General features: G+C 42.1%; 1 protein-coding gene across 11 annotated transcripts in view; it reads left to right on the forward strand.

The window, feature by feature from the left end:
• Positions 1 to 22,825, forward strand: part of HSPG2 (heparan sulfate proteoglycan 2) — a 2,126,006-nt gene that overhangs the window by 1,762,538 nt on the left and 340,643 nt on the right. For 10 of the 11 annotated variants that reach the window (XM_044063227.1, XM_044063230.1, XM_044063231.1 and 7 more), the window contains 2 exons: positions 13,666 to 13,926; positions 15,940 to 16,105. In XM_044063227.1, the coding sequence (XP_043919162.1) occupies positions 13,666 to 13,926; positions 15,940 to 16,105 (427 nt within the window). The remainder of the gene's footprint in view (positions 1 to 13,665; positions 13,927 to 15,939; positions 16,106 to 22,825) is intronic. The other variant, XM_044063228.1, reaches the window with a different exon arrangement.

Below are 22,825 nucleotides of genomic sequence, written 5' to 3' on the forward strand. Positions count from 1 at the left end.
CATTGGATAGGCTGCTTCCATAGCACAGGGGAATAGTATTCTGAGTGTGACCAGAAGATGGAAGTGTTGGCTTGGGGGGGGGGGGGGGGGCAGCTGACATAGGCTCACTGATCCTTATGGATGGACTTAACTCAATAGTCGGCATTTTTGACACCCATCTGAAGATACAGTGCACAGGAGGGGAGGGGAGCCTAAATCTGCTGAGAGCAGAGAGCAGCAAATATGTTCTCACCATCATCATACGTATTAGAAGCACATAGATAGCATGTTCTCACCTTACTGGGTAGGCAGTCCAAGTTACAATGGGGAAGTAGGCCGACATAAGAGAACGCCTTGATGGCTATTTGGTTGAAGCTTATGCTGTGATCTGCTCCCTCTCCTTGTAGTAGTGGTAGCAAATTGGTCTTGTCCATAGCAGTCAGACCAGATGGTTGACAATCACAGGAAAAGAAAAAGAAATAATACAAAAATTATTATTTTCATTGGGGACTTGCGAAAAATGGTAATTTTTACAAATAGAGATAAAATATTAATAATACTGTATGAGCATCTGAAAGTGTGACATTTTATGACTGCATTTAATCATCAGCAGCTACTTTTTCCTATTTTCTACATGAGGTCAGGGTGCCATGTCAACTGTCACCATCTCTCAGTTCAATGCCACTCTCCTACATTCTTTGGCAGTCATTCCTGACTGTTGAAGATCTTCTGTTACGTCCATACATCTCTTTGCTGGACACCCTAGTTTCCACTTGCCTTTCTCCTGTCTGTCTTAAATCTTCTTCACAAGATTGCCTTCTGCTTTCTTGCACATAGGCACAAACCACCATAATCTGTTCTTCTCGACCATCTCTGCAACTGACCTTCTGCTGTGATGACTTCATTTCTTCGTCTGTCCCACAATTATGCATCCTGTCACCCATCTCAGGCACTTAATCTCCATCACCTCTGGCTTCCTCAACTGCTCTGCCTTTATTGCCCAGGTTCCTGTACCATACAGTATTACTGGTTGCACCACAGTTTTTTTACAGCTTACTGTTCAGCTTTTTTGGCATTCCTCTATCATACCCTACCCCTGACACTCTCTGCCAGTTGGCTGCAGCTCCTCTGATTCTAGCTTTGACCTCCTCATTCAGACTTCCCTTCTCCTCAACCATCCCTCCCAGGTACTTGAAGCTGATAACCTGTTCCACTTATATTCACAGATTTATAGACTGTTACTAGGCTAACAACCTGTGGGGGCCTTCCTAAGCCTAGCCAAGATTTCCCAAAAGAATAATAATGTCCTGCATCCAAATAGGACATTGAGAGCCAGGCATTTATAAGCTACCGAAAGGACATGGGTGCCAGGCCCAGTGTAAATGTCCTATTCACCATCCACTTGTCTAGGTTGTGCTTAAACTGGGTAATAGACTAACTCAGCTTCACATGGATGGGAAGCCTTTTCCATAGGAGGGGTAGTCTCTGGGATACATGTCTGTCTCTCTAACGTGTTCTGTTTAAGGCACAGACAAAATTCAGGTCCTTAGACTTAGACCTTTGACTTATGAATATGTAGGAGATTCATAAGTGTGGGGTTTGTGGATGCCTTGTATGCCAGGCATAGATCACCCCTCACCAGTTTATAGGAGACTGAGTAGAGGGAAAGGGCTTTAAGCTGCTCTGCATAAGGCAGGTTTGTTATACCCTGTATTCTTTTGGTAAGGAACCTTTGAGGTTGCTCTAGTTTCTGCATATGCCTAGTCAGGTACATACCAAGGGAGCATTGTATTCTATGATTGGTCTGATAAGAGTAAAGTACAGTGGGATAATGACCTCTTTGGAAGTAGATGCCATACCAGTACTTATAAGTTGTGCAACATAAAAGGACTTCCTCACTACTGTGGCTATGTGGTGGACGAAGGTAAGTCTACTGTCTACATATGTACCCAGATCCCTGACCACTGGGTCGACTGTTAGGGTAATTTTACCAACATGGTAATTTGCCAGGATGGTTGATTTCCCAAAGGATACAATTATGCATTTCTTAGCATTGAGTTTAAGACCATGGCTTTGGCACCATTTGTTAGTCAAAGATAGACTTTTTTGAAAAATGCTAGTGTCTGCAGGGGAGTTGAGGATCCCCATGAGTATTGTATTGAGTTGAACTTTGAGAGACTCTAGTACATTAAGATAAGTAGTATGGGTTTCCTAGGACATGGAGGGCGACCTGTATGATGTTCTTCATGTTTCACTGTTGCAGTCATTACATTTGGGTAATCTGCTGGCAGGTTGCCCTCAGTCGGCCTGAATTCCAAAATCTTGGGTCCTGCATCGGTTGCTGTCTCCTCTTCCATGACGTTGGGTCGTCAGGGGTATAAAACAAGCAGCCAACGCCATTTTCTTTAGTCTTTCTTGCCACGCGGTGCCCGAAGCAGAAGCATTTCGCAAGTGCCGGTCGGCCAACTCCTGAAATATTCCAGTTTTGAGTTTCAAAACCAAAGTCTTCACTAAAGCTAAGTACCCCGTTGGGGAAACTTTTTTCTTGCTCCATACCGATGTCAGAAAAAGTTAATAACTGTATTACTTGTGGGAAGCAAATACCTCATAAGGATTTCCATTTATACTGTATTCCTTGCCTAGGCCCTGATCACAACGTGCCTGGCTGTCGATTTTGTGCTAGATTTAACCAACGCACTATTAAGCGTCGGTATATTTTTGCCTCAAAATATTTTGGAAACAGATTTAACTACCCAGAAATGTCATCGGATAGCAATCCGACTACCGGAGTACATAAAAAATGCAAAGAAAAGGACAGAGACAAACAGTCGAGGTCCAAAACCGAAGACAAAGCTTCTCCTAAGCCAGTTGCCAGTTCGCCGGTACTCAGTGAGGTGCTTTCACAGCCCCTGATGCCCGATACTTTCGAGTCGTAGGCCCCTACCAAGACCCAGGTGGAGTCCGGCACGCCAAGTGATACTCAAAGTATTGGACCCATGGATGTATCTCCCTGGGATGGGTCCGGAGCCACTGAGCAGGCACCGGCTTCTGAGGGTGTATTCAGACCTCAACTTTTTATATCAAACCAACGACAGCTGCAAAAACCAAAGACAAAAGCAACTTCTAAAACTAAAAAAATGACGCATGAGCCACGTGCACAGGCCACTATGCCTAAAAACAGATGATCAAGATGGCTGAAGACCTTATTACCATGATCAGAGTTTCCCATCCCCATCCTGATAAGAGGCCTAGGCAAGACACTGATTATGAATCTTCAGATCAGGTTTCTATTTCTTCTGATTCCTCTTCTGATCAGGAATTATCTATACCTCCCTTTGAGGATTCTGATGCAGAGGAGTCTATACCATCTGCATCATCCCCTGAGGATTATTCATTTGGAGAAACCTTGCATACGTTGAGGAAGCATTTTCACTGGGAGAGTCAAGATTTCTCAGAATCAAAAAAGAGGCTCAGGGATTTCCTTCTTCTCCCTCAGTACAGGCCTTTAGCCATACCCCCTGTTTTAAACATTGTGGATGATGTGTTTTTGGAGTCGAGCTTGACCCCTGACTCCTTACCTCCGGCTCCCAGCAAGCCTGACAGATATTACAGGGTCCCTGACTCACACAAATATTTATTTAGAAACCCTGCTGCTGATCCTGAAACTATTTCATAGGGTCCAAAGGAAGTTAAGGCCTCAACAGCCAAAAATCCTACCCCCTCTGACAGAGATTCAAGGGCACTGGATAGATGGGGAAAAAAGGTTTATGCATCTGCAACCTTGGCATTTAGGGCCTTAAACTGCCAGTTTCACATGCTCAAGTATCAACAACATGTTATGGGATTGCTGAAACAGAAAATTATGTTGATTTCTGAATGTGCAGAAAATAAAGAATTGCAGGAATTATTGCATGTAGCTGAACAAGTTGGAAAGCATACTTTGCAGTGTGATTTTGATTCCTTAGAGGCCTTCTGCAGGGCCGCAGTTACTGGATCTGTGATTAGAAGGCATGCCTGGCTAAAAGAGCAAAATTTTCCTGATCATGTTAAAGCTAAATTACTGGATGCACCTTTACAGCATGATACGCCGTTTGGTATTAAGGCAGAAGAGGTTTTAAAGATGGAAGACAAAGCTAAGTCTATGCAAATTGTAAAAGACTTCTTGCAAGTGAAGCCACCAAGATTCAGTAGACACTGGCCTAGAAAAAATCGGTCCTTTCCTGTGTCAGACAGAGCTCAAAGAGGCAAATCCAGACACCCTAAGGGTTCCAGATACCAGGCACAAGATTCTTACAGGACAAAGCAATGGGGCGCTTCTACCTCCAAATCTGGAGGAGATTAAGCGCAAACCTACAGAAAACAGTCCCAATGACTTCCCTCTGCCTTCACCAAGCATTTACCTTTTGGCAGCACCCTTAGGGGGAAAATTAGAACATTTTGCTCAGAGTTGACAGTTAATAACCCAGGACAAGTGGGTGCTAAACATAGTATCACAGGGATACAGATTCCACTTCCATACTCTGCCAATGGCAAACGTTGGCCGGATCTGCCAAAAAATCAATGGGCAGAGGCACAGAAACAGGTTATATCCCTCATGGATATGGGGGCCATTCAGCCAGTACCAGAACAGGAAAAAGGACAAGGTTTTTACTCAAGACTGTTCTTGGTACCCAGATAGGACAAGGTCTGGCGGCCAATACTGGATTTATCAATTTTGAACACATACCTGGACATTCCAAAATTCAAAATGCTGACTTTGCAGCAGCTTCTGCCCATGCTGGGCAAGAATGCTTGGCTGGTGACATTAGACCTAAAAGAGGCATATCTGCATGTCCCAATAAAGCAGTTGTGCAGAAGATACCTCAGATTCAAGGCTGGCTTAATGCATTACCAATTCTCTGCACTGCCCTTTGGCTTATCTACTGTGTCCAGGGTCTTTACAAAGTGCCTGGCACCAGTAATTGCTTTTTGCAGACAAAGAAGTATACAAATATATCCTTACTTGGACTGTCTTATTCAAGCAGAGAACAAGGACATTCGTCTTCAACACCTGGCGTTTATGAAAAGGCTTCTAACATGCCTAGGGTACACAATAAACGAAAATAAATCACAACTGGTACCCTCTCAAAAGATAACATTCCTGGGTGCAAGCTTGAATACAACTGCCCAGATGGCTTACCTCACGCCAGACAAACAAAGGCAACTGACTACTTACTTCAAACTGATGGCAACAAAAAAACAGTTATCTGCAAGACAAACTCTGCAGGCTTTGGGCTTCATGTCATCCTGCATCCTACTGATTCGATGTGCAAGACTGCATATGAGGAAACTTCAATGGTACCCAAAAAGTTTATGGAGTCAACATTGTCACAGTCTGGAAACAATGATTCCTCTCATTCCCTGCCTACAACAGGAGTTTCTATGGTGGGCAAAGGTATGTCACCAAAACATGGGACGGACCTTCACTCTACCCCCTGCCAGCCAAACCTTAACAACAGACGCATCAGATTATGCCTGGGGGACCCACATGGCGGGAAGATGCATTCAGGGCATATGGACCCCAAAACAAATGCATCTACATATCAACCAAAAAGAGATGCTAGCTGTTCAAAATGCCCTGACAGCCTTCAAGGACTTACTTCATCCAGGACAACTACTAATAAAGACGGACAACATCATGGTTATGTGGTATATAAACAAGCAGGGGGGCACACACTCATATCCCCTTTGCAGATTAGCCATGGCACTGTGGGACACAGCTTTGACTTACCAAATACATCTTCAAGCTCAGTTCCTGCCAGGAAAACAAAATACTCTGGCAGACAATTTAAGCAGAAACCTTATGGACCCTCACGAGTGGAAACTAGATCCACAAGTCTTCAGCATGATAACAAAGAAATGGGGGAGCCCGGACATAGATCTATTTGCCTCTCCTCAAAATTATCAATTGAAAAGATTCTGCACAAGGACTTATCACAGACAAGCATGGAAAGTGGACACTCTATCCTTCAGTTGGAAAAACCTATCAGTTTACGCCTTTCCTCCTCTGCCTCTTCTTCCCAAGGTCCTACTAAAAGTCAGACAAGAGAAACCAAAGATGATACTAATTGCCCCGGACTGGCCCTGCCAATACTGGTGCCCAATCCTAAGGAACTTGTCTCAATACCCAGCTTGGACCTTACTTCAAAGACCTCAACTACTGTCCCAGCAAAGCAATCAGATCCTGCACAATCAACTCCAGACACTGAACTTGGTAGCATGGCTGATCATGTAGGCATACAAACAACACCTCTCAGTAAAGCTGTGATGGATGTCATTTTGGAAGCCAGAAGGCCTAGTACTAGAAAGTCTTATGCTGATAAATGGAAGAGATTCTGTGCTTGGAATCAAGCACAAGGAACTGATACAGCAGAACCAAATATTCCTCAGATATTGCAATACTTGACTGAGATGCTTGACAAAGGCCTATCTTTCTCATCAATCAAAACCCATGCCTCTGCCATTTCGGCTCATTACAATAGAGCCACCAATCTTTTCTCATCCTTTACTAAAGCAGTATCTTAGAGGAGCCACAAATGTAAGGCCTCCTAGAAGATCACCAATACCAGCATGGGACCTCAATTATGTGTTGGAAAAGATCACCCTGCCTCCATTTGAACCAGCTGCTACTGCTGATATAAAGTTCTTATCATGGAAAACAGCTCTGCTACTAGCAATTACTTCAGCAAGAAGAGTCTCAGAGCTGCAGGCACTCATGGCTGTGGAGCCTTTTATCGTATTTTACCCAGACAGGGTGTCTCTGAGGACAAATCCTTCATTTATGCCTAAGGTGGTTTCCAATGTGGCTCTTAACCAAACTATTCATCTGCCAACCTTTTATCCAAATCCGCAGAGTAAGGGGGAGAGAATTCTGCATTCCTTGGACGTACACAGACAGCTAAGATTCTACTTGAACAGTACTAAAACTCTAAGAAAAACTGAGCAATTACTAGTGTCATATGCTGCAGGATCAGAAGGAAAGGCAATTTCAAAGCAGACTATTTCAAAGTGGATAAGCCACTGCATTCGTTTCTGCTACTTACACCATGGCAAACCTGTGCCCAAGGCATTAGGTCTCATTCCACCAGAGCTGCAGCTACTTCAGCAGCCTTTCTCAGAGGAGTACCAACCAGACATTCTGGAGGCTGCTACTTGGAGTTCTGTTCACACCTTTACAAAGCATTATCATTTGCCTCTCTAAGTCCAGGGCAGGCTTTGCCACTGCAGTTCTGCAGGGCCTTATAGCCGCACCTAATGCTGTTTAGCTCCAGCCTCCCATCCATAGCTTCGGGATTCTACCCAAATGTAATGACTGCAACAGTGAAACACGAAGAACATAGTACAGTTGTGTACACTTACCATAAATGTAGATGTTCGAGTGTATTCACTGTTGCAGTCCAGGTTACCCGCCCGCCATCCCCCTTTCATTCTGGAGTTTATCTTTCCTTCTTTATCTTCTACAACCTATGTGGTGTATTTGCTTGTAGATGAAGGTAAAGTTTGTATTGATGCATGTATATATAGTTTTTATATATATATTTTTGCTACCTTTTTGGGGGCACCTGACATCTGGGGCAAGAAAAACTAAAGAAAATGGCGTTGGCTGCTTGTTTTATACCCCTGACGACCTGACGTCATGGAAGAGGAGACAGCAACCAACGCGGGACCCAAGACTTTGGAATTCAGGCCGACTGAGGGCAACCTGCCAGCAGATTACCCAACTGTAATGACTGCAACAGTGAATACATTCGAACATCTACATTTATGGTAAGTGTACACAACTGTACTTTGCTAGGATATGGTACAACAACCTGTTTATGGTGAGTTTCACATGTATGAGTTCCAGTGGGTCATACACTTTCTATCTTAGTTTTCAACTTCTTCTGATTTCCCCCATTTACTGCCATTACAGCTGTGTTATCTGTACTCAGTTTCATCTTATATGCGTTTAGTTTTGTATTCCATTCACCTATCTTTTACTTAAGTTCTTGCTCAGAGTCTGCTTGTAATGACACATCATCTGCATACAGCAACTTTATTGATCTGTCCCCTCCAACCTGTTTGCTAATGTAGTCCATCACCAGCATTAACAACAATAGAGTCAGAGCTGAAGCCTGGTGCACAGTCAGTTCCCCAGGGAACCCCCCTGTTAGTCCAAAGGCTGTTTGTACTTGTGTCATTAGGTTCATGTACATAGCCTGCACTAATTATACAAATATTCATGGGACTTTGAAAAGTTTTCAAGACTGCAAAAATCAGCTTTCTTTGGGTCTTGACTTATGGTTTCTTCAAGTCCAGAAATCCCATGTTGGATTCTTTCCTCATCTGTAGCTGATTTATTTTGTTTACTTAGCATAAATGGCATGCTACATCAGAAATTGCCTTCTTTTTAGTGAATGGAAGCATCATTGTTTTAGTTCATTTTATTTTTTATTTATTTGTTTATTTTTATCCTTTGTTGACCGGGTTAGTCTCACTAGACTACTAGGGGAAATTTGGCCAAGGCATTGAAGGATCTTCCCCTACATTTTTGTTAGGTGCCTGAGATCCCCTACATGTACCTGAGCTACCACCAAATCAAACAGATGGGACCTCAGTTTAGCACAGTTTGGACCAGTGAATGCAAAATCACAGATTCAGCCCGGCTTGTTGCCTGTGGCCTTTATGGACAGGGTAGTTTGTAGATGCCCTAAGGCACAGGTGTATACCAATGCCATTCTAATCTGTGGTCATTGATAATGGGAAAACCGGGGGTTCTAGGGCTGTTAGCTCCTAAGATCCTGTGGTCCTATAATGTCTCTTTCGAAGGATGACACTCAGGAGTGCAGTACCTATACTGCTGTACTTGTAGTGTCAACAGTTAAGCCACCTGGACAAGGAATGGAACCCACAGTATTCTGTTGTTCCAGTGCCAAAGGCAATTGTGCTTCCTGCAGTGTCACTGACAGTGAAACCACTGTGTCATTACTGATTGTGTTTCATAAATAAATGAAGAAGTATATCCTTTGAAAAAGGAGGCCTTTCCTGACTAACAACCTTTATCTGTGGAGTGTAATAGGCCATTGCTGAGAAAAGGCCTTCTGGATACTGTGTACAAAGTAAGCTTATCAGTAGGTTGGTTAACCTAGTTAGGTACTTCTGGTTCATGACTGGTGAAGGAAACTAGCACAAGATTAGCTGGCTAAACTGCCCCATGACAGGGGAGTAGTGCATATAGTTTGGTCCTGCTGTAGTCATTTTGTAGGTTTTATTGTTTTCATGTTTGTCAGACCTTATTTTTGGTGTCACTGAGGTTGAGATCATTGTTTGCTTGTTTACTTATTTTATTTGTTAACTGGGTGAGTGGGCCAAACGGTGTATGCCCATCTGCAATAGGTATACATAAATATGACATTATCAAGTGCAACTAACTCTGGACAAAACTGCAATCCAAATTGAAGCTTGCTACAGATCCTCCACCATGCCCCAGAATTGCAACTCCCCTTTTCTTGATGTACTGGAAAATATTAGTGTTCAACCAAACAACCTAATAATGGGTGGCATCAACTACCCCACCATTAACTGGGAAACTACTCGTGTACCAACTCCTTAGCGCAACGCTTTCTGGAATTCATAAACTCCAATGCCCTGGATCAACTTATCCATACAGGGGCAACAATATCCTAGACCTAGTCATTACCAACATGAGCGACCGGTGTTCCACACCTGAAGTCAACTCCTCGTTGGTCCGATCTGACCATAAGCTAATCACCCTTGATATCCACATCCTGCCCCCACCCCCCATTAAGTAAACCACAGTAAAACATTTCTCCAAAGCCAACTTCATGCTTCTTAAGACAGAAGTGGTGAACTTCATGACACCCATGCAGATGGACAATACAGTTACAACTGCTGAATCCTACACAAATGCACTCTATAAGCACTTACACGAGTGTATGGATCGTGCTATCCCAAACAAAACCAAGACACTATCCTCCAAAAAAAGGAAGCCAATCTGGTGGTCCCCTGCCATAAACAAACAGAAGGAAGAAACTGTTGCAAAAGAGAGTAAAATCCCATGAGTGGAGGAGCTCCCTGGTCAGCCTCAGTAAGAAGCTGAGATCCCTTATAAGATCCTCCAAAGCTAGCTACGAAAACAAAATTGCCACTAATTCCAAGGACAACCACAAAGCATTCTGTAGCTATGTCAAGAATCACATTGACAACACCCAGATCTGCTCTGAGTTACAGCACAAAGGCATGAAAATTACAGAACCAACTGATATTGCCAACATCCTGACAGATAGGTTCAGTGCTAACTTTACCCCCCTCTCACCCCCTAAAGGGCCCATATCTGTACAGGAACAATGCAGAGTCCCTGTAATCACAACTACGCAGATAAAAGCTGCACTTTCTAAAGCCAAAAACACAGCATCCGTGGGACCAGATAACATCCCAGACCGCACGAACTTCAGAACGAACTGGCTCCAGACTTAAGCACCATGTTCAATAATAGCCTCATATCAGGCTTTGTGCCCACTGAATGGCACACAGCAACAGTTATCCCACTCCATAAAGAGGGAGCCACCACTGATCCTGGGATCTTTCGACTAATTAGCCTGATGAGCCTGGTCTGCAAGGCCATGGAACATGGAACATGTCATCATGGAACTCATAAACAAAGACATTGATAACCTCCAAACTATGGATCCCACCCAGTTCGGGTTTGTGAAAGGCAGATCATGCCTCCTGAACCTGATCGACTTCTTTGAGGCAGTCACCAAAGCCGTAGATGAGGGTAAGGTGGTTCACACAGCCTATCTTGACCTCGCCAAGGCTTTCGACACCATCCCCCATTCTGGAATTATAGCTAAACTCACTAAACTAGGTATAAATCCCTATGTCACAAGATGGGTTACCAAATGGCTCACTGACAGAACCCAAACTGTAAAAGTTGCAGACTCCAAATCTGATCTCAAAGCAGTGACAAGTGGAGTACCACAGGGTTCTGTCCTGAGACCTCTCCTGTTTGCTATCTACTTCTCTGAAGCACAGGTAACACAGAAGGCCTCTGGCTATTGAAGTTCGCAGATGACTGAAAACTAGGAGCCATAGTCAAGTCCCCAAATGATGTGGACATCCTACAGAAGGGCCTCGCTGAGACAGATGCCTGGTGTCAGAGCCATGGCCTCAAGCTCAATGCCAAAAAGTGCAGTGTCATCCCCTTTGGTAAAAACTCTGTACCCATGAACTACCACATAGGCAGCAGTCTACTTAACACCGAATGCGTGATAAGAGACCTTGGGACCCAGGTGGACAGTAGTCTCTCCTTTGATAGTCACATCGCCACAGTAGTCAGGAAGTCCTTCTGCGTGGCACACCTCATCATAAAAGGGTTCTCATCCAGGAAAAAAGAGGTCATTGTTCCCCTCTAGTCGACACTCATTAGGCCCATTATAGAGTACAACGCCTCTTTTGGAATGTACCTCACAAGACATCTGCAGCAGCCGGAAAGGCCACAGACGTACCGCACAAGAAGGATTACTGGCCTCAAACAAATGCCCTACACTGACCGCCTCAAAAAACTCCAGCTGTACTCCGTAGCATATCACCTACTCTGAGGTGATCTCTGCCTAACATATAAAGCTATGTCAAACCCAGAGTTGTTGGACATGCTACACCTAAAGAAATCTCAATCCCTCAGAGCTACACACTCTAGGGACCTAAACCTTGTCACCACAATAAACAGGACATGCTGGAGGGATAGATTCCTGTCCCAGAGATTTCCCATACTCTGGAACAGGCTACCCATCTATGTCAAGCAAAGTTCTTCATTAGCATTCTTCAAGAAAAATCTTGATTAGTGGATGGGAAATAGGAAATACACCCCGGGGATCACTTCTGTGTCTCTGCTTGACAGTGGCACAGGAAAATAACTTTCTTGGGTGGAGTAAGCCAGGGAACCTTGTTGGCTAGGCTTACGTAGGCCCTTGGGCCGATAGCCTAGTACCTACCTATGAACCTATGAATCTTTCTGTCATCATAAAGAAGTTATGAATTTTTTAAGAATGGAAAAAAGGTAAGAAAAGATGCTGCCCTATCATTGTATTAGTAGATTAGCTTGTGTGTTTAAGATGTTTCAGGTTTTTCTTGAATAGTTTAAGTGTTTTAGTTGTAGTAATTATCTTTATTAGAGAATTCTGGTGTGCTGGAGCTAGTTTAGTGAATGATTGCTTATGTTAAATCACCCCACTTTTCTCGGTCCAGGAGATAAATTCAAAAATTGTGTCAGTTTTTTTTTTTTTTAATTTAGTCCTATGAAGGGTAGTTTGCGTTTGGATTACACAGGAGAAGAACTTAGATGTGTGCAATATTTAAAAACAGGTGATGTGTGGAGAAAGTTTTCCTTATCTGCATTAAGTGGGAAAGTTGGATTTGTCCATTTAGGAGATTATGTAAAATTAGGAACAGGAAGCATTTCTTAGAACTATTATTCCAGCTACTAAGCATAGAGATGGGAGATGTTATGCACAGTTTTTTTTTAAGAATTTATCTTAAATTTACAGCATTGTGCAGCAGAGACAAAACTATCTACTCCGGTGAAACTTTATGCAATATGTTATAAAATTGGTGTCTCTGCATAGATGACTATGATCCTATTTTATGTATGGAATAACTTATCCATTTGTTTTCCAAGCTGCTCTCTGACGTGTGCACTCATCTGTATACCTTGTGTTACTTCCTTTAGCTGTCCTTTAATTACTGCTTTTTCTGTAAGCCTTCTTTTAACGCTCCCAGACTTCCCTTCTTCTTTCTCTTATATTAATATTAGTCTTCCTTGTTACCTTTTCATCTTCCTGTTATGCCTTCAGGCTTAACATAGAGATATTTCTTGCATCCCACAATCTTGAATAGTAGCGTGTCCTTGTATGTCTGCTATAAACATTAAGAGTTTCGTAAAAATACAGTACACAGTTGCACAAGGTACAGTAAACAACTTGTAGGTGTTAATAGCAAACTAAGCACAGTAGAACTGCAACATATATACAAAGTATAACACATATTTACATGGTTGTAGGTTGAGAACAGTAGTAGAGAGTAGACTTTGTTCATCGGTTAGAAATGCCAGATCGTGATCTGAATGTAGTTATCAAGGGATTAATCCCTGGTGAGTAAGGAAAAATGGGACTGAATGTGATAAATGTGATTACGTATTAAGGATGTTAGTTATAGTGCAATCGCACTTCCAACTATGGGAGAGGTAGGAATGGAGCTGGGTTTTGAAGAGTTCAAAGTTTTCAGTTTTCAGTATGTTATTTGTTTACTGCAGATCGAATGTGTGATGTTTTTTAGTTTGCAACATTGCTGCTATTCACTACTCTGTGTATGATTGCTGGTTTACATTGTGATTTATTGTATTTTTTTATTCTTTTTTTTTAATGTGGCGTTTTTTTATCCTGCAGTAGCAGTATGAATAGGCTTTGCCCAGCTGGGCAACCCAATGTTAACATAACAAGTACAGTCCTTCCGTTGCACCATCTTTATCCCTGCCTTAAAGTACAAGTCTGAAAGGACCTGTGATGTGCAGGACTTATCATGCTGGTATCCAGACCACTGGAGCAGGAAAAGTATTATATGAAAATTAACTTATTTGTTTTCCCTTTATAGGTCCACCTTATGCCACCGTACTGCCTGATGACATTTCAGTTCGCGTGGGAGATGCAATCAGTTTGCAGTGCCTTGCCCACGGGACCCCACCCATCACATATGAGTGGACGAAGGAAGACGGCAGCTTGCCATCCAGGAGCACAGTTCGTAATGGCATCTTGCAAATTAATGGAGCCACTGCAGAAGATGCTGGGAATTACAAATGTGTAGTAAAGAATAAAGTTGGCAGGGCTCACACCACTGCTGTTGTCAAAGTTAAGTGTAAGTAAATATACTTGTTCATTTTTATAGGGCCTGTTGCTAGAACAGAGGAAAGAGAGAGAGAGAGAGATGTCCAAACATAGCAGGTGAAGTCTCTCTGGTGAGGTAGTTATGCTGCAAGACTTTGTATGCTGTGTTGTCTAGTGTGTTTGTCAGGATCTTGGGCTGCTTTCATAGTACAGGTACTGCAATTGTTTACTGGGATGGAAAGGAAGACATATTTGTACCCTTCAGTCTAATCTAGGATGATAGTACATGTAGAAAATAAACACAAAGACACTGGAAAACACACTTTATGTATGTAATACCTTTATTGGATCAAAACAGATTTTGCTGGTTTTGTACTGTTGAGTTGTCACAAACCCTTTATTGGGGGTTAAGTTATTGATGTTAGATACAGTGCTTAAATATCCATTTGCTCCTTGACAGGAGAGTACATAATGTATTTCCAGTTGCCTAACAAACATATCTGAAAATGCCAGTGTATTTTTTTCAGCATTGGCAGTGATATAGGTAGTGCATAACCCTCATTTTTTTTTCATTGCCAATGTACAAAAACATTTTGTTAAGAAATGGTTATTGTTTATATTATTCATAGTTTGTAATTAAAATTGGTGATGCAGTTAGGTGAAAATATTTTAAATCGGTGGTTGTTCCCCCTTTAAATTAATAGACTATGTGGTTTTTTTGCACCATTTTCGTATTTAATGAGATAATGAGTATTTTTCATGATACTGAAGAAGATACTGTTGTGTCGGGACCAGTGTAACTGTGATGATTTAATAAAGAGATTTATCAGTATCCTGTTTTATTCTTTTTTATGGTGCTGGTCATTTCTGTTTGTTCTAAATCAGAAATTCACCCCATTTATAACATCTGTGTCTTTAATGCACAGAAGCATCTGTAGATCATACACTAGTTTACATATACCCCCTAAAATAACCTCTATGTCTAAAAAAACTTGTATACATTTGGGATGCATGACTAGACCTAATTTATACCAATGAACCTACTACTCCAAGTGTACTTCTCAACTGTATTGATTTGTGCAGAATGTCCAGATTTGTGCTTCATATTTTTGGCCTGTTCCTCATAAAATTTCTGGTTTTCTAGCAAATCACTGAGGATTGATGTCACTAAATGATATACATTTAAGCTTCAGACTTGATAGCCTTCAGAAAATGCATCCTAACTCAAATGCTCTTATTCTATCAACTTTCTAAGTTTAGAAGAGCAATACTTAAAATTTGTCCCCCCCCCCCCCATACTTTAGCCTTTCTCCAAATTTCTTATGCTATGAAGGAGAGCATTATAATCCAAGGCAAGTAAGTTCTGAGTAGTCTACAAGCTTGTGGGGTTGGAAATCTTGGTTATTCTATTTGTCTCATTTTAGAGCTTAGTGTATAACTGTTTTTACATTGGTAAAACATTTCACACTTTATTTCAAAGAATTCATGAACATTGTTAGCAATTTCTTCTAAAAGATATTAATAATGTTTTATATCGCCAGGTTTTTAATTGTGTTGGTTTTAAAAAGGTATTTTTTTGAGTATTGGATTATGTTAAAGTAGATCAGAAGGGAGGTGATTTTGATTCTTTATTAGATGAAAAAGAACTTTAATGGCAATTGGAATTAAATGCTGATCATCCCCAGCTCTGAATGATCATATTACTATTAAAAGTGAAGTCAAGACCTCTGAGATAATATTTGGTAAAAGACTTTTCTTTCTTTAAGAAAATCGGTATGACCTAGTTACATGATACCCATCATATGACATATTAATGTTATATGTACTCTTGATGTTCATGTACTAGGTTTTCTGATGAAGTCCAATTTTTTATATAGTGGGGAAAACAGAAAAAAATATTAAAATTATTTTATTTGCCGTTGGTATTAGTACTTTTTCTAGTTTGCTGTATTAGCAATTAGAGCTCAATGTGTATCGTCTGGTTATTTTTCTGTTTTTTCAGGACTGTAAACTTTGTATTGTAAATAACTTGTATTTATTTTAGCAGCACCCTTGGCTGTGAAAGTCTCCCCACGAGTAGAGGTGAAGGGTGTTGGAGGAACAGTGCAGTTCACATGTTCTGCCACTGGAGAACCTAAACCTAAAATTGAATGGCTGAAGGAAGGAGGAGATTTACCACCAAATCATAGCATCCGTGGCAACATTTTGCGGTATGTTACCACCAAATCATTGCATCAGTGTCACCATTTTATAGTATTCAATGTAGAGCACTTGGTTTGAATGTAAAACTGTTATAAAGCATGTCTTTTTATCACACCTTACTGTCATCCTTTGATATAATTAAAAAAATTAGCTTGTATATGATCTGTTTAATTACTAATTTTGAATGCTTTTGTTATCTTATCTTGCTGCCCCCCCCCACCCCCCACCCCAGCAATGGTGAGAGCTAATCATGGCATCTAAGCAAACATCATATTCCATGATGGGTAAGTTTTATATTGTTGTAGTTGCAGGTCTGCTTCTCAAAGCAAAGTTCACTGAAATTCATTTAAGTGAAAATGACCTTTTGAAGTTAGTCTTCATGAAAGACATTTTTTGTTAAGAAATAATTTATATCTTGGAAGTAGAATCCACACCCTCCATTCACGGGCATTATTCTCTGTAGCGTCCTTAATCAACTTTGGAGCTCATTGCACACAGGATAAAGAGTATAGTCCCACATGGCTATGGTCCTGGAGTAGAGAGAGAGTCTCTCTCTCTCTCTCTCTTTCAGACACACACACCCCTGCACCAAATGTGGCATGACCTGACTTGTAGTTCTACATATAATAATAAACTCTCTATAGGTTCATAGGTTCATAGGTTCATACTAGGCTATCTGCCCTAGGGGATTTATAAGCCTAGCCAGAGTGTGTTTGGCTTTCGCCACCCATTTTAAATTAATTTTGCTATGCCCTTTTTCGAGGTTAGTATACTGTGCCTCTGTCTAACAGTGACACAGAAGTGATACCCGGAGTAAACCTATGATCTCCCATCCACTCATCAAGATTCTTCTTGAAGAGAGTCAATGAGGGACTCTGCCTAACCTGGACTGGGATTTTATTCCAGAGTGAAGGGAGCCTCTGGGTTATGAATCTGTCCCTCCAGCATGTCCTATTTATTTCAGTGCTGAGGTTCAAGTCTCTCGAGCGCGTAGCTCGATGGGATTTGGATTTTCTAAGGTGCAGCATGTCCATTAACTCCGGGTTGGACGTGGCTTTATACGTCAGGTACAGATCGCCTCTGAGCAGGCAGTATGCCACTGAGTAGAGCTGGAGTTTCTTTAACCGGGCAGCATATGGCATCTGTTTGAGCCCTTTGATCCTCTTTGGTGAGGTGCTTTTGGGGTCTTTCCATTTGCTGCAGGTGTCTGGTAAGGTACATCCCAAAAGGGGCATTGTACTCAATTATGGGCCTGATGAGGGATGAGTAAAGAGGCATGATGACCTCCCCTGATCTAGATGTGAATCCCTCCATGATTAGGTAGGCTATATAAAAATTTTTTCTAACCACTTTGGCCACATGGTTGTCAAATGAGAGATTGCTATCAACTTGGATCCCCAGGTCCCTAATTACTTATTCTGTACTTAATGGATTACCACCTATGTGGTAATTTGGGGGCACTTTGTTTTTGCCAAAGGGGATGACTATACACTTTTTGGCATTTAGCTTGAGGCCATGGCTCTGGCACTAGTTGTCTGTTTCTATGAGGCCCTTTTGGAGAATGATTGTGTCAGCTGGAGAATCGATTATGGCGCCCAGTTTGCAGTCATCTGCAAACTTGGTCAGCCACAGTCCTTCTGTGTTGGCCTGTACCTCCGAGAAATATATACCGAACAAGAGAGGTCCCAGGACTGAGCCTTGTGGGACGCCACTTGTAACTGGTTTGGAGTCTGACATGGCTCCAGCAATTCTAACCATGTGGGTTCTGTCCTTGAGCCAGTTTGCAACCCATCTAGTGACATAGGGGTTTATATTTAAGCTGGTGAGCTTATCTATAATGCCCGAGTGGGGTATTGTATCAAAGGCTTTTGTGAGGTCTAGGTAGGCTGTGTGGACCACCTTCCCCTCGTCAATGGCTTTGGTGACTGTTTCAAAGAAATCAACCAGGTTTAAGAGGCAGGATCTGCCCTTAACAAAGCCGAACTGGGTAGGATCCAGTGTCTGTAGGTCCCCAATATCTTTATTTATGAGGTCCATGATGATCCTTTCCATAGCTTTGTAGACCAAGCTAGTCAGGCTTATGGGGCGATAGTTTCCAGGATCCGTTGAGGCACTACCTTTGTGGAGAGGGACCACTGTTGCTGTACGCAACTCCTTGGGTACATATCCTGTAGTAAGGCTGAGATTGAACAGTAGTTTTATGTTTGGGTTTAGCTCGTCTTGGAGTTCATGTAGGATGCAGCCCAGGACACCGTCCGGTCCCATTGATGCTGTGTTTTTTGCTTTGGAGAGGGCGGCTCTTACCTGAGCATCTGAGATGTCAGGGGGGCAGCACTCTGCTGGGATAGATATTTGCCCTTTTGGTGGGGAGGGGGGGGAGAAGTTTGCGCTGAACCTGTCAGCTAGGATGTTGGCAATGTCTGTGGGTTCGGTGTATTTTTTGTCATTTTGGACTAATTCTGAGCATATCTGGGAATTCCCACCCAGGTTCCTAACATAACTAAAGAAAGCCTTGTGATTATCCTTAGTGTCCTGTGCAAATTTTCTCTCGAAGCTGGCCTTAGACGATTTTATGAGTGCCCGTAGTTTTTTGCTAATACTGATCAGAGATGCCTTCCCTTTTTGGGATTTTGCTCTGTCATGTAGTAGCTTCCTCCTTTTATTGTATAGTTTGTTTATGGCTGGGGTCCACCAGACAGGACGTCTGCCTTTGGAGGACTGGGTCTTGGTTTTATTTGGGATTGCATGATCCATGCATTCCTGAAGGTGTTCATAGAATGCGTTTATAAAGGATTCTGCGGTCTGGGCCATATTTTCCACAGGCCTGGGGGCTTTGAAGGATTCCACCTCGGTTTTGAGGAGTGTGAAATTTGCTTTAGAGAAGTTTTTCACTGTGGTTTTCTGGGCAGGGGTGGGGTCGGGATGTGAATATCCAGTGAGATTAGTTTATGGTCTGATCTTACCAGTGAGGGATACACTTCTGGTCTGGAGCATAGAGTCCCCATGTTGGTGATGATCAGGTCCATTATGTTTTCCCCTTTTGTGGGAGTGGTAACAAGTTGTTCCATAGCATTTGAGTTTATAAATTCTAGGAACCTTTGGTCTAGGGTGTTGGAGCTAGAGTAATGCTCCCAGTCTATGTTTGAGTAGTTGAAGTCACCCAATATAATGGTGTTTGGTGAGACCTTCATATTTTCCAGTGTTCTTAGGAAGGCCGAGTGGGGTTCCTGGGTTTGGGAGGGTGGTCTGTAGCAGGCTATAAACTGGAAGGCAGTTTTACCCACTGTTAGTTGCACATGGATAGTCTCTGATGCTTCGTGCTGTGCCACCAACCTGGAGGTGTGGGTATCTTTGACGAATATTGATACTCCCCCTCCTTTTGTGGTTCGGTCCAAGTTTTGGGGCCGAAAAGCATGGTATGAGGTATAATCTGGTAGTGCTGGGGTGCTCTCAGGAGCCTTGAACCAGGTTTCTGTTACTGCACAGATATCGATGTTCTCCATGCTAAGGAGAGTTTCGAGTGCATGCATCTTGAGGTTTAGACTTCTGGCGTTGAGTAACATTACTCTTAGTTTCTTATCCCTTGTGATACCTATGGAGGTGAGTTTGTCTTTTGAGCCTTGCCTAAAAAAGGCATTATGGTGGTAGCAAGAGTCTTTGCCAATATCCAAAAGCCCAGGGGTGACAGGTGCAAGCCGTCCCTAGCGAAGCATCGTGGCTTGTCGAGCATGTCATCCCAGGCTGACAGGCATTGGATCCCCTTTGAATGACACCAATACTTAAGCCAATTGTTGAAATTGATCATCTTGTCTTCATATTGTGGCATCATTCTTGGTGAGGGTAAGATGCTACTCAAGGTCAGGGTCATACCGGCCTGGGCTACATGCTCAGAGAGCTCCTCTATGTCTCTTTTCATGTAGTCCAGGGAGGTACATCTCAGGTCATTCACACCAGCATGGACAATGACTGAGTCATATTTGTACTTGCCTTGGAGTGACCTGAGTGCTTGTGTTATGTGACCTGAGTGCTTGTGTTATGTGGCGGATCCTAGCGCCCGACAGACAACTCACCATGACCTTCTCCTTGTTCAGCCTGGTGAATGGGACGTCAGTGTGCCTGATGATAGAGTCACCTATCACAAGTGTATCAGGTGTGTTGTTTAGCCTTAAGGGCTGTGACTGTTTGGCACACTGACTTTGTGAGCTATGTGTTGCATGTGTTTTGTTTTGCGGTAGCGGTTGCTTGGGTGTCTGCTTTGGAGGTCTCTGCTGCTTAGGCAGATTTTTATTTAGAGCCTCCGAGTATGTTTTTGTGTGCTTATTTCTTTGGTTTGCTGTTGTGGTAGGTCTATGTGAGACTGGAATTGTAGTGAGTGTGGTTTCCTTCTCCTCCTGACTGGTTATGCCAGTACTGAGTTGAGAGAGCTTAGCCTCCAGTTCGGCTATATGGTTGCATCTCTCACATGTGTTGGAATTTGTTGGGAGGAGGAGAGGGTTGTCTGTGTACATGAGGCAGTTGTAACATTGCCTCAAGATTCCCAGATTTACCAGCTGGACCGGAGAGGAGATTGACAACTGACCTTTGGACATGCTAGAATAGTATTGGGAATTCCTTTATAATTGAAAAAAAGGGCTAATGGGGAACAAGGTACTCAAGGGGAGTTTGTGAGGGTGTAGTACTTTTAATTTTTTAGTGCTGACTTATATAATTGCTTTAGTGAGCAAGTGCCAGGTAACTTAAATGCAAAAACAACAAACAGTAACTTTCTTTCAAGTGAAACAAGGAAATAAGTACAGTAAGCAGTGCAGATATCACTAGGGATCCACAGAAGCACTGAAAAGCCACGTTTTAGGTGGAATTAGCATTTCAGGGAAATAACAAGCAAACAAACAACAAGTTTGTTTGCTTGTTATTTCCCTGAAATGCTAATTCCACCTAAAACGCGGCTATTGTTAAGTATGTCCTCCATTCTGGTACAGGGAGATAAAATATTTGTTTTTGCAGGGGTAACCTCTCAAACAATCCTGCTGCCTAAGTATTACAACTGTGAGAATACGCAGATTTGAGGAAGAAGATAAAACCCTTGTCTACAAGCTTGTGTGACCCTGAAGTTATATTATGTAACAGAGATGTAGGTGTAGGGCCTTGCTCCCTGCAAAACAAATTCTGCTTATATGCCTTGTGTTGAGATCAACAGTGTGCTCTTTCAATCATCTTTTGGGGAAATATGACTTTATGTTACACAAGTAAGTGTGTCGTGTCCCCCCCTCCCAAAACATTTATGTAGTCAGAACAATTTTTTTTACCGTGTTCCCCTTATGTAAAAAATTGTCACTGAATTTTGCTTAAGCAAACCTTCTGACATTTATTTTTAGTATATCTATTTCCACTTGCCCCATGCACTTTGTGGCTGTACATGCTTTTTCGTGATTATTGTAGTTTCTCCTTCTGTGCTCAACTGAACTTCTGCTACATTTTTACCTGCCTCCCCCCAAGACTAACGGGAGCAGGTCATGTCATTGAACATAATTTCAGCGAACACAAAAGTGTGACTGCTGTTTATCAAAATTCCTTTCTCTAACAGAGGAGTTTGCTCTTTTCTCCATAACTGCATGATCTTAGAGTTGGTATATGTAAGCCCAGAGGGTGTGAGGGTGCAAGAGTGTGTGAGGGTGCAAGAGGACTTGACCCCCCCCTCACAAAAACAAAATTAGGCTTTTCTTTTTTTCCCCCATGTGCTGTAATTATTACCTTTGATGTCTCGACATGAAACCAGAGTTAACTACAGCAGCAAGATTTCCCACACCCACCGAACTGGAAGAGGCAGGCCGGCATCTCTGCTCATTCTTTTCTTCAGAACCTTCCTGGACCTGTATAACTCACTGAAACTCAGGTATCACCTTCAGTACTTTAATACTGACACAGTGTGCACCCCTCAGCTGTAGACATACTTCCTCTGCTTATCCAAACGTAATCTAAATGAAGGTTCCATCAGAAGGAAAATATGCTTAAGTAATCAATCAACTGAAACCTTATATTGATAAAAAAAAAGAAAAGAAAAACATTGCTTGTAGGGAGGGCAAGTTCCCCTTCCAGCCGCACACCCCCTACTTATGTATACTAACTCCATGTTTGCACATGTGTAGAGAAAAGACCAGACACACTAAATCACTGCACTTGCAAAGATAAATGTTACAGTTGCAGTGAGTTTAAATAGGAAACCGACATTAATGAGTTCATCATCGGTGAATTCAAATTGCTGAGTTGAAGACATGCATTGTTACAGAGTGGGGTCACAGTAGACACTGCTGGGTTTAACAACAAATACAACTTTAAAAAAGGCAAAAAGTAAAATTTTAAAATACCACCAAGATCACCGATTCAAGAAGTAAGCAATTTTAATGAAACACTTAGCGCCTCGGCTTGCACAGCCTTCCAAGAGTAAAAACACTACAAAACGCTCTTTACTTAAATACAGCATATTGCACAAGACAATTAATCAATTAAGCATACAATTTAAATCACATACTTCCAATTACATTCCTTGTTGAGACCCTGAGGCTCCAAAGTACCATACTTTAAAATCAAGAGGGTTTCTTTTTTTAAAAGTTTATTTTTTAAGGGCACAAATTCACCTGGGTTTACCAACTGATAACATAACAATGGCCAAGTAGGCAACTTTATTGAGTTACACAAAGGGGTGTTTAACAACACTGTTTTTTTTAATT

Source organism: Protopterus annectens, chromosome 2.part1 (assembly GCF_019279795.1).
Source record: "Protopterus annectens isolate FY-2018-M chromosome 2.part1, PAN1.0, whole genome shotgun sequence".
In the NCBI taxonomy this organism is placed as follows: domain Eukaryota; kingdom Metazoa; phylum Chordata; order Ceratodontiformes; family Protopteridae; genus Protopterus; species Protopterus annectens.